We start from the raw sequence: 12,362 nt of genomic DNA on the forward strand, positions 1-12,362 counted from the left end.
CTTTGTAAATGGTATTGAAAGTGACGTTTCTCAAAATGTCACTCAAACATTATCCACATTAATTTCTCTCGCAATGGCTCTTATACTCACACCGTCCCTCAGTCTAACACATTTTTGCAAATCAGATAATTGCGGCATTTCAAAAGTTACGCGCGATTCTGACCTAATATGTCAAATACTGACACTGACTTTATAATCCTTGATGAAAATCCTGTTTACGCTAATCAAATTTCGGAATTTATACAGAGTGTTTAAATCTTTCCTGTCTGAGATTTCAACGGCCGCAACTGTACATCGAATTTTTCAAAACTGACAGAAATTTGATGTCCCACTTTTTTTGCCCGCAATAGTACATGGAATAAAAAAAATACAAATTTAAAAACCGAGCATTTTATGGTGCAAATATAAATACATAAATAAAATAAGACTAGAAATTAATTTAACGATAACATATTTCAATATAAATCAGCCTTTTTTCGAGTCGGTTTCGAAGTGAGAATCATCTTTTGAGAGATTTCCGTTGAACAAAAACCCGTCGATCGTGCGTCCCTTCTCGTCACGGCAAAAATGTTCGTTCATGAGATCCACCAGAAGCTCCGGACTTGTAAACATCCACGCCACCTTCTCTTGACAGCTCATTTGGTTCAGTATCCACTCTGTATAATAGGCAACTTTGGTACAAACTGTCGGGGTTGCCTCAGAACAATTGGTGTGTCCAGCTGACACAATCCCAACCAGGAAACTGTTTTGATCGCGAGGGTTGAAAACGGGTCCTCCGGAATCTCCGTGACAGGGTCCGTTTTGACCCACAACGCAAAATTTTGATTCGCCATCAACTTCCACGCCCTCGTAGTAGGAGGTGCAGTCTGTATTGTCAACAAGAGTGACATTTTTGGGTGAGAGAACACCAGAGAACTCTGATTTGGAGCCCCATCCCACTACGACGTGCGTGGAGGACATGTTGTTCAAAGTTTCGAGTGAGGGAGATTTGATGGAGAGAGTGTCTTGGGGGAGAGATGTGTAGAGTTGGACGAGGGCAATGTCGTGGTCGTAGGTGGTGTTGGAGTAGAGCTCGTGGATGATGATACGACTGGTGTTGGTGTAAAATTTGTATATTTGTATATTTGTGGCTCCCAACAGAATGTCAATATCTGAGGCTCTACAAACGAAAAAAATTGAATTACATATTGTTAGAACAGCTGAGAAATCGTGACACGGTAAATGTCAAAGTTTAATCGACGATACATTTACCCACAGGGAAATATCCTAAAGGTCAATACTGAGATATCGAAGACAAACAGAATGAAATCTACCGCGAATCGCCGAGGCCTACCTGGAATGTTCAAGACAGGACCGGCATCGGGGTCAAAAACCGGCTAAAATCCAAGAATCTCTACTTTAAAATCCTGGGATAAATTTATCGTCAAGATTTTTATTACCTAGTGTCAGTTTTCAATCAATTCAAACCAACAATCTAAGTACTTACCCTTGGACGCAATGTGCAGCAGTCAGAACATACTGTGGATGAATCAGAACACCGGTGCAACTGTCTGACGTGTCCTTAACCACATTCAGAAATGCAACGACATCGTAAAACTCTTTACTTATCCAAGAATGTGAAGAACTGAGAGGACATCTTAGAAGTAAATGAAGCAGCCAGACAATCCGAGCTGAAATTATAAATAAAATTTCAACTGGCGCCACTAATCACTGCAAAGTAATGCTACCGTTTCCACACGCAAAGGTTATTGACGTCATTCGACTGGCACCAGTTTAGATGCATCCGCAGACACGGAAATTCACCTGGCGCCACTAATTCTAGCGCCAGCAAAATTCGGAGGCGGTTCTAATTAAAATTTGCACTGTTACGCCTATGATAACACAAACGGTAGCGGTTGACGTCATGTTGAATTCTGCACCAGTTGAAAATTAATTGTGAAACAGTGGAAAGTTAACATTTATTAGTGCCATTCATACTGGTGCCGTGAAACTGGCACACTCCTGGCGCCAATGGTCTTTGCATGTGGAAACCCGGCATGCTGTGCGGCAAAACGTGAGACAAAATAATCATACAAAAGGCGATGACTCATGGTTATAAGTACTTATACGTATATAAATTAAATAATTATCATTACGAGTGTATTTGTTTAATTTTTACCTATTGTGCAAATTTTCACTTCTAACTATTCCTTACACTATCCTATTACAATGTATTAATTAAAATAGTTACTACTTACTCGCTTTGAATAACATTCCTGCACATCCGTTCTACTCACTGTCTTAACACAATCTGTGATTTTTGAGTGATAAGATAATATCATTATCTATCGATAAGGGAATTCTATCAATTGTTCAAATAAAGAATTAAATTAACATGCTCTATTGTTTTGTTATAAACATACAGCATGTTTTGACCCGTTAAAAGTCAAAGAAAGGTAAAAGATTTTTTTTTTAAGTAAAACAACAAATTTTGACAGTGGATGTTTTGAAAGAAGAATTTTTTTTCGATTTTTGAGTAATACTTGACACGTTGACGTTTTAACCTTAACCTCAATTTTTATTAAACTAATTACATCACACGATTAAAAAAACATAAGGAAGTGGATGGATGGTATAACGCGTGAGCAACAATGACTGTTTGATTTGGTAAAATGTTGGCTAAATTTGTCGGAAGTGACGTGTTTGATTGATCGCCGAAAATTGGGTTATGTGTGATGCGAAGCAATAGTTGATTGAAAAACGAGGAGTTCTTAAAAACAAACAAGTCAGAGCGAGGAAAAGACATTTAATTTAAAGGTGCTGCTCCAAATGACTCCAGTTATCGATATACTCTATACATTATAAATGTGCATTTAGGAGGCAATGGAGTGTGAATGCACCTTTAGCTTTCTCACCAGAAAAGTTACTAACCGTTGACAAATGAACGCTTTTGCTCAAAATTTGTTTATTGTTGATAAATTTCACGGAAAATACAAATTAATTGTTATTGCATAACATGGTTGGCAACCATAACAAAACAAAACACTAGATGCGGGTCTTTCTCTTTAACCAGGGTTGCCAAACTAAAATCAGCTTTCGATAGCCGCTTAAAATGCACATTAATAATGAATTAAGTACAGTGTGGAATAAAATGATTTACATCTAGTTACCTTTGCATTACCCTTGCAAAAATACGAAATGCCGCTCTACAAAAAAAAAGCCTAACCTCAAAAAATATATGTATATCCAAATTCCAAATGTGATTTATTGCGAGGGATGATATGAATGGAATGAAGGATATGAATGGATGATATGAATGAAAAGTTGAGATTGAAATTAAAAAGGAGTTAACAGAAGCAAGTCACAGTTAGTGTTGAAAGTGGCCACCAACGTTTGTTAATTCAATTTAGTAAATTGTAACAATTGTCAATTCGATTGATGACATTTATTGACAGAACTAATAGTTCGGCATTTCGAAAAAAAAAGTAGAGCGGTACTGGAAAATTTACATGTGCAAAAATTCCAAAGATAACTAGTTAGATGTAAATCATTTTATTTCACACTGTACTATTGCGGGCAAAAAAAGTGGGACATCAAATTTCTGTCAGTTTTGAAAAATTCGATGTAGTTCAAGCTTTATTGTCATTTTTTTTGACACTATTCCAGCTGACAGTTTAAAATTTATTTTATACTCTTATTTTCCTTTTCCAAATACCCACTTCTCAATTCTCTTCTTTTTGCTCAATTAGATAGCGTCATTTTTATTTTAACCACGCACAATGCATCCTTATCTGATGCACGGTGTGGTGAGTTAACTCTCTTTCGCTCTTATCTATCTTTAACAGTTATCCCTATTTGCGGCCACTTTTCCATAAGCAACCGTATTCCATCGTGTAGAGAAAAAAATTTGCTTCAATTTGATATATAATTTATGAGAATACGTTATGAAGTTATAAATTAAACAGAGAGGTACATGTTTACACCCGGTTGCCAAGGGGTTGCGGCCAACTGAAAAATTGCAACCCAAACTTTTCAAGTTCTTTACACATCTCTCTTTGAAATGATTTATGATTTATGTAAAAAACAAGTGAACGAAACTGTTTGGAAAAAATTAATTAATTTAATTTTAATTAAAAAATACTTGCGGCCATATTTTGATAGGCAACCCTGCAAAAATATATTTCTCTATTCATAATTATCTATAATAATGGTATTTTGCTTAAAAAACAGATGAACGTAGAAATCATGCAGTGGGATCTTAGACTATAATGACAACGTCAATCAGTTCAAAGTAGGGTTAGAATCGGGGTTATTTCACATTAAAAGTCAAGACAATGACGTTGATGTCCCACTTTTTTTGCCCGCAGTAGTACACGTACAGTACTTAATGTCAACAAAAAATTATTTCTGGAGATTTAGGGATATTCGTTACAAGGTTGTCGTCAATTTGGTTAGATTGGATGCTATGTGGTTTCTGGTGAAAAACAAAAGCTGTGAACAAAAGATACCGTAACCATGTCAAAAATGTGAGGCAGCGAATTCCTTGCAACAGCTGCAAATGGCTCATTTCTCGCCAATTCACATGGAGAAAAATAGAAATTAGATAATTTAATTTAGGAAATCCTAAAGCTTTCGTTAAAATGTTCTTGACCTTGTAATACATACCCCAGTTTGAATTTGAATTTCCGCCGCCGAAAACCCACCAAAAGGAACTATAGTTAACTCAAGTTGCAAAATAGTATATTAAAAGACAAGTTTCATAAGACCAGTCTTGAAGGACGAATTCAAGATTAAAAAACGAGTGGCGTAGCCACGAGTTATTTTAAAGAATGAGTGCTTCAAGGTCTTATGAAACGAGTTTTTTTATACTATTTTTTGTAATTTGCCCTTTTTAAGTTGTTTTTAAACAAAAATGTTTACTTTCCTCGATTAAGGGATTTTTGTGGCGGTTGGTAATGTCTTAATTTTAAAAGTGAAAATTTGTTCAAGTCTTCAAAGTCGCCTTTTGTTTTATCCAAATTCTGTCACAAAACACGAATATGAAAGATAATCTTTCATGTACGCCCGCTGAAATACGTGAAATTGCCAAAAATACGGTCGCGAATTTGTTGCCTGATAAATCATGATAAATAATTCTTTGCACATTTTGTAATTTAAACTGACACGCATGACGGATCAAGCTTTGCCAACCTAAAAATTTTCGTAAAATGTTCCGTGAAATAATGGCTATTGGAGAAAATCAGCGAAGTGGCTGACCTCTGGTGGTAATTTTTGAACTAACGAAATAGGGAAAACAAATGTTTACGTATTGGCCGTAATACATTTCAATCGCCAAAAAATAGCCAAATTCGTTTATTTTTCATAATAAATTGTGCATGAAGTGATAACGAGTACCTCAAAGTGTTATTGTTCCGTGCCGCAGTGTGATACAGTGTGATATTTAGTGAGCAAAGACATTTCTCTGCACTCTTTCCATGATGTTATTTCCCAATGAAAAACTCTAAAAAATACCAAGCAGGAAGTTTTAAAAATCGGTAAACCTATTAAAGAGCTTCTAGAAATAAGTGAGAATAGAGTCAATTGCTTTATTGGCCCCTAAGAGTTGGGTATCAATCCCTAATAATAAACTGTTTAAAACCCCTTGCAGCAGGTCAAGATGTTGCGATTTTTTGCAAGCAGACTCAGGGACTCAGGGTAAATTCGGAGATATTTTTATTGGGGTTACAAAGCACTTTCTACCAACCGATTTTATACCTTTGGGCAAGTTTGGGAAGCTTTGATGATTATAGCTTTTTACACAACAGCAAAAGGTGTCAAGTGAGACAATTGAAACTTACAGCCATTCCCTCTCACAATTTACCAGTGGATACTCACAATAAAACCGTAAAATGTGGACAAACTACTAATAGGTAACGCATCTTAGGTACTATAATAACAAATTTTATTGACCGAACTAGTGTTGTTTTTTTGTAGTTCGTGAAGGTTAAATTTTGGTGTAAAAGAAGCAGGAAATGATCTGGGTAACGCTGCTGATGCTGACAAATTTTCTCCAACTGTTGATGTTAATGAAGAAACAGCACAACAGACAAACATAAATGTTGAAAAGCCAGTCCAGAAAGTTGCAATGACAAAGGTCTTGGTAGACAAATCAACGCAAACTGATAATCTTGGTGGTTCTTATAACTTGCAATTTGTTTTAAACCATTTATTATAATGTAAAATGTAAAAAATTGTTACCGGCAAATTAAATCCAAATACAAATGAAATCAGCTGTTCTTTGTTTTCCCTATTTCGTTCAATTTGCAGCGCCATCTTGCGGTTGCTGATTTTCTCCAATAAGGACATCCCAGATGATGACGTCGCGTTCGTTAATATGTCTATTAGAGAATCAAAATGGAGGCAAATTACAAAAAAACACTTTTCCTTTGCAACAGCACTTTTATGGCATTAGTCGTTTGAAATTACTTTAAAACTCTACTTATATGGAAAATATTCAATCCAAACTGTAATAACCCAAGTATCGCCAGTCTTCCGCTCAAATTCAAACATTCGAATATTTGAAAAATTCAAACTAGACCCGCGAAATTGAACAAATTGGCCATGTCGTGATCGTCATCGAATCGGTGGGACCCCTACGTTGTGTGTTTTGTACAAAATGGCGGCAGACAGCTCGGGATGCAAATGGCGGACCTGCGGGGTGGACAAACTTCGAAATAAAAATGCATAAATCGGTGTGAGGACGCCTGTATTTATTTTACGAATACATGAATAAATACATTCTAACGGGAGTCAAGTGAAGTCCCTAACCAGAACATACCAACCGAAAAACCTAACAACCCAAAAATCCCTGTTCTCGGGCCGTCTTGACCTTCACGATCCTCGAGTGCGCCCTCTCTTGGTTCCCTCTGGTGTTTGACTCTACGACGGCAGTTTGGATTCAAACTGGGGTTTTACACAACTTACAGTCAAATTCTGTGACAAAAGAGACTGAGTCAAGTGTACATACATGGAAAAAAAAACAATTTAAAAATCGAGTATTTTATGGTGCAAATATAAATACATAAATACAATACAATAACAATATAAATTAATTTAACTATAACATATTTCAATATAGATCAGCCTTTTGTCGAGTCGGTTTCGAACTGAGAATCATCTTTTGAGACATTTCCGTTGAACAAAAACCCGTCGATAGTGCGTCCCTTCTCGTCACGGCAAAAATGTTTGTACATGAGATCCACCAGAAGCTCAGGACTTGTAAACATCCACGCCACCTTCTCTTGACAGCTCATTTGGTTCAGTATCCACTCTGTATAATAGGCAACTTTGGTACAAACTGTCGGAACTGCTTCAGAACAATTGGTGTGTCCAGCTGACACAATCCCGACCAGGAAACTGTTTTGATCGCGAGGATTGAAAACGGGTCCTCCGGAATCTCCGTGACAGGGTCCGTTTTGACCCACAACGCAAAATTTTGATTCGCCGTCAACTTCCACGCTCTCGTAGTACGAGGTGCAGTCTGTACTGTCGACAAGAGTGACATTTTTGGATGAGAGATTACCGGACAACTCTCCTTTTTCACTCCATCCCACTACGACGTGCGTGGAGGACATGTTGTTCAAAGATTCGAGTGAGGGAGATTTGATGGAGAGAGTGTCTTGGGGGACAGATGTGTAGAGTCGGACGAGGGCAATGTCGTGGTCGTAGGTCGTATTGGAGTAGAGCTCGTGGATGATGATGCGACTGGTGTTTGTGTAGAATTTGCTGCCGTCTTCTATATTTGTGGTTCCCAATGCAATGTAGATATCTGATGCTCTACAAACGATAAAAATGAAATAATTATTGTTTGAACAGAAATGTTGCAAAGTAGAGAAATCGTGATACGTTAAATGTCAAATTTTAATCTACGATACACTGAGAAATAACTTCAAGGTCAATGTAGAGATATCGGATACAAACTAAATAAAATGGCAATACTGCTTTTTGACGTAAAACTAAAGTGTGAATGTGTAAAGATGGTGCTGCGAGCGCTGTCAACTTTTTTAAGTAGGAAGCGAGGTCATGTGATAGTCATTTGAAAGGTCTTTCAATTGTCTATTCGAAAGTGGCTGGATTTTCCAGTTCCATATTATTTATTATTAATTGTTTAATTTACTGGAATGGTTAAAAATTCGAAAAACATTCTTGCTAAATAAAATATTTCTTACATTATTCGACATCTCAATGATTTCTAAAGATATTTGGGTTTTACACTAGGGTTTTGGTAGTGTCAAAATGACTAGCGAATACTATCGACCTTGGACCTTGGCCTTGCCAAATACTGTAAAATATTAGATATTTGTATCTTGAATATCTCGAGAAATAATAGAGATAGGTATTCGACAAATGTGAGAAACTTTGATTAAAAAACGAGATAAACATACTCGTAAATCGTTGCGGCATCACAATTTTACAAACAATTAAAATAGATTAAAAACCCAAATTAACAAAAAAGAAATTTGTTTTTGAAATCTTCCTTCATGATTTCGTTTAAAAAAAAAATCAAGATATCAGAGAAAAACCAACTGCTCATAAGAAATTGTTTGTAACAATTTGTTTATTATATTATTATTTATTATATAAAAACCGAAGAAGAAAGGGAGCGATGATTTTATTTAAGAGCATAAAAATCTAGAGAATATTACGCATTGCGTTCGTAAAGTTCGGAATAAATTCAATAAAACTACAAGTATTAATTTCTGGGAAAAATCCTCGTAAAGGTTAACTTGGTTTTTAAAAAGTCCATATTCTTCAGTGCTTTACTTATGTTGACAGCTTTTTATCTCCTAATTATGACGTCATCAATATATTTTTTTAATGGCAACCCCCCACTTTTTTCTTCTCTTTCTGATAGATCTTCGTACTACCTAAACTATGAGTGAAAAAAATTGGTATCTTACATAACAAATTGTTTGAGAAAGTGACAATTTTTGTTAAAATTTTTTTATGATGTAAGTGTTAAAAGTGAGATTTTATTTTGTAAGTGGGGTAGATTGGGAAACGAGCGCAGCAAGTTGACCAACCCCACGAACAAAATAAAATCACTTTTAACACGTCCATCATACATCTATTTTTTATACAACTGGTTTGCATTGCATTAAAAAACGCAGTCGAATTTTTGATGTTTATTTTAATTTCTGCGGCAAAAATCAGGTAACTAGTCTTGTATTGACATTTGTTTATTAGAAACGTCAAAAAAGTTTTCATTACGTTTTGTAAAACACTTTCAATTCCACATTATTGCATTCGTAAACATGGAATGCAAACAAAACGACGTTAACGATGCCGATATCGACGACAGATTTCCCGCAGATATTGAAAAAGCGGCAAATAGAGCCACTTTAACATTTATAAATAAATAAAAAATAACTAGTGTTAAAAGTTTTTTTTTTACTAGTGTTAAAAATACTTTTAACACGGTAAGTTATAAAGAGCAATTTTTAATCAAATTAGCTTCCACTAAAAACGTCACTTTTAATGTCAGTTGTATAAAAATAACTATTTTCTATGGGTATTAAAATCGAAGGTTTATTTTAATAGACCAAACAATTTAGAAGATTTTGCGGCAGAGAATTCGCGCTGAAACGGAACAAATAAGCCCTGTCATTATTGAGCGCAGTGTACAAAGTGCTAAATGGTTCGCGGGAGGCAATTTCAGATAATTGTTTGTTTTTGTTTGAGGTCAATTAAAATTTTTACAATAAAAATTAAATTTCTGAAGTAAAATTAAGGTATCAATTTTTTTCATTCGTCGTTTAGCTAGTAAGAATGACTCACAAAAAAAAGAAAAAAGTGGGGGATGTCATTTAAAAAAAATATTGATGACGTCATAATTAGGAGACGAAAAACTGTCAACATAAATGAACAACTGAAGAATATGCACTTTCTAAAAACAAAGTTGACCTCTTCGAGGATTTTTCTCAAAAATTAATACTAATAATTTTATCGAATTTATTCCTAACTTTGCGAACGTACTGTATGTATTGTAACGCGTTAATAATAATGGGGACGCATTCAGAAGGGTCTCTCAGCAGTACCTTCTCGCAACGATGAATAATGAAACAAAGATACACCGCGAATCGTCGAGGCCTACCTGGAATGTTCAAGACAAGACCGGCATCGGGGTAAAAAAACCGGCTAAAATCCAAGAATCTCTGCACTTTAACGTCTTCGGCTAAGGTTAGCGTCAAGATTTTTGTTACTTTATGTCATTTTTCAATCAATTCAAATCAACAGTCTAAGTACTTACCCTTGGACGCAATGTGCAGCAGTCAGAACATACTGTGGATGAATCAGAACACCGGTGCAAATGTTTGATGTGTTCTTAATAATCACGTCCAGAAATGCAACGACATTGGAAAATTCTTCACTTATCGAAGAATGTGAAGAACTGGGACGACATAGTAAAAGTAAATGAAGTAGTAGCCAGGCAATCGACGCTGAAATAATTAATAAAATTTCAATTGGCGCCACTAATCATTACAAAATAATGCCACGTTTCCACACGCAAGGACTGGCATCAGTTTCGATGCTCACTTATAGTGAACTCAGAACTCTAACGTTTTATGATAGGCAATAATAGCTTAACAAAGAAGCAGATAGTGAACGTAAATAAACAGACCTTTTTGGGCATTTAGAAAGATTTAGAAATAGGGCAGACGGTATTTACCAGGTAGTCTCTCTTGGACGAAGTGCTCGTCTTCTCACTAGGAGGTGTCAAATATTAATCCCTCGTTATTAGTATTGCCTATCATAAAACGTTAGAGTTCTGGGTCTACAAATGAAAATTCACCTGGCGCCACTAGTCGTTGCGCCAGCAACATTAGGAGCCGCTGTTAACTAAAATTTACACTCCTATGATAGCACAAAGGATAGCGGTTGACATGTTGAATATTGCACCAGTTGACGTCATATCGAATACTGCACCAGTTGAAAATTGATTGTTAAACATTTATTGGTGCCATTTATTCATATTGGCGCCGTGAAACTGGCACATTCCTGGCGCCAATGATATTTGCATGTGGAACCCGGCATTGTACTTACGGTAAAACGTGTGATAAAATTAATCATACAAAAGGCGATGACTCATGGGTATATATAGAAATTAAATCATTGTCAATAAATTTGTTTAATTTTTACGTACTATTGGGGACCAATTACTTTGGTCGTCAAAGTCAGTTGACTGACATAAAGTTGTAAAGCAAGCATTAGGACGGTTAACCTTATTTTTTACTACTGTCAACCACTGTTACTGTCAAACTCATCATTGCAAAATGTTAAATATCAAAAAATGGACAACTGAAGGAGATATTCCTAGGAGGAAAAATTGAAAAATTGAGATGATTCTAAATTTTTGAATGGTGGATGGTGCCATATTTTTGACAAGAGAAAAGTCAATAATTTGAAATTGTCATCACTATTGACTTGACGTTAATGCTTGGTTTACATTAATTTGTTTTGAAGTGACAGAAGAATGACGACCAAAGTATTTTGTCCCCAATAGTATTGTGCAAATTTTCATTTCTAACTATTCCTTACAGTTTACACTATCCCATTACCTACAATTTGTTAATTAAAATATGTACTTACTTTTTTTTAATAACATTCTTGCAAATCTGTTCTTTTCACTGCCTTCTTACACAATTCTAACTTCTGATAAGATAAATCTTATATTATACGACCTTATCGGTGTTATCGATAAGGAAGAATTCTATCAATTGTTCCAATAAGAGATTCATATGTTCTATTGTTATCGTAGAGGATTATTATAAACATACAGTAAGTTTTGACAGGCCTGTTAGAAGTCAAACAAACGTAAATGGATTCTTTTTCTGAAGCAAAACACGACAAATTTTGACAGTGGATGTTTTGAAAGAAGAAAATTTTCTATTTTTGAAGAATATTTTACTTTTTGACGTTTTAACCTTAAACACAATTTTTCTCAAACATCTTACACCAACCAATTAAAAAAAAAAAAAACACTAGGAAGTGGACGGATAGTACCGCGTGAGCAACAATTACTGTTTCAGTTGGCAATAAAAACGGTTAATTGAAATTGGCAAAACTGTGAATTGAACCTATTTCCGTTTGTTTCATTGTCATTATTGACGGCTAACGTAAATTTCAAATTTAAACGTCTTGATTTGTATAGAGTGGTATAAACAGGGGGTCCCAAAATTAGCGTACTAACTACTTACTAGACTACGTCCACAGATAGAATGCATTTTTTTAAATATCCTTAGATAACAAAATCCCCAAACCATAACATTAAAATATTAAAGAAGTATCATAGATTGTGTTGGTAATATCTTGAAGCATTCGCGCCACTGATTCTCATTGGTTGT

At 35.4% G+C, this 12,362-nt stretch overlaps 1 protein-coding gene and 1 long non-coding RNA gene across 3 annotated transcripts; both read right to left on the reverse strand.

Moving 5' to 3' along the window:
- Window positions 1-1,173: 1,173 nt before the first annotated feature.
- LOC138136935 (uncharacterized) lies at window positions 1,174-2,233 on the reverse strand. Its single transcript, XR_011161507.1, has 3 exons — window positions 2,159-2,233; window positions 1,487-1,670; window positions 1,174-1,376 (listed from the first exon to the last, which is right to left on the reverse strand). It is a non-coding gene; the product is annotated as an uncharacterized lncRNA (long non-coding RNA).
- A 4,774-nt stretch (window positions 2,234-7,007) lies between these two features.
- Window positions 7,008-12,175, reverse strand: LOC138136821 (brachyurin-like). Of its 2 annotated transcripts, none has more exons than XM_069056142.1 (3): window positions 11,608-12,175; window positions 10,268-10,457; window positions 7,008-7,794 (listed from the first exon to the last, which is right to left on the reverse strand). In XM_069056142.1, exons 1-3 carry the CDS (start codon window positions 11,621-11,623, stop codon window positions 7,098-7,100), a joined length of 903 nt encoding a protein of 300 aa, XP_068912243.1. In that variant the 5' UTR covers window positions 11,624-12,175; the 3' UTR covers window positions 7,008-7,097. The 2 variants fall into 2 exon arrangements, with proteins under 2 accessions (XP_068912243.1, XP_068912242.1); XM_069056141.1 differs by lacking the exon at window positions 11,608-12,175 and adding an exon at window positions 10,811-11,096.
- Between the last annotated feature and the right edge of the window lie 187 nt (window positions 12,176-12,362).

Source organism: Tenebrio molitor, chromosome 8 (assembly GCF_963966145.1).
Source record: "Tenebrio molitor chromosome 8, icTenMoli1.1, whole genome shotgun sequence".
In the NCBI taxonomy this organism is placed as follows: Eukaryota; Metazoa; Arthropoda; class Insecta; order Coleoptera; family Tenebrionidae; genus Tenebrio; species Tenebrio molitor.

Bases quoted from the DNA above. Each gene is read 5' to 3' on its own strand.
- LOC138136821 (XM_069056141.1), bottom strand. From the start codon at position 10,841: ATGTTGCTGGCGCAACGACTAGTGGCGCCAG. The intron at 10,458-10,810 runs GTGAATTTTCAT...TAATTATTTCAG, and splicing joins GCAACGACTAGTGGCGCCAG to CGTCGATTGCCTGGCTACTA. The intron at 7,795-10,267 runs GTAAGTACTTAG...TATCGTTTGTAG, and splicing joins GCTGCACATTGCGTCCAAGG to AGCATCAGATATCTACATTG.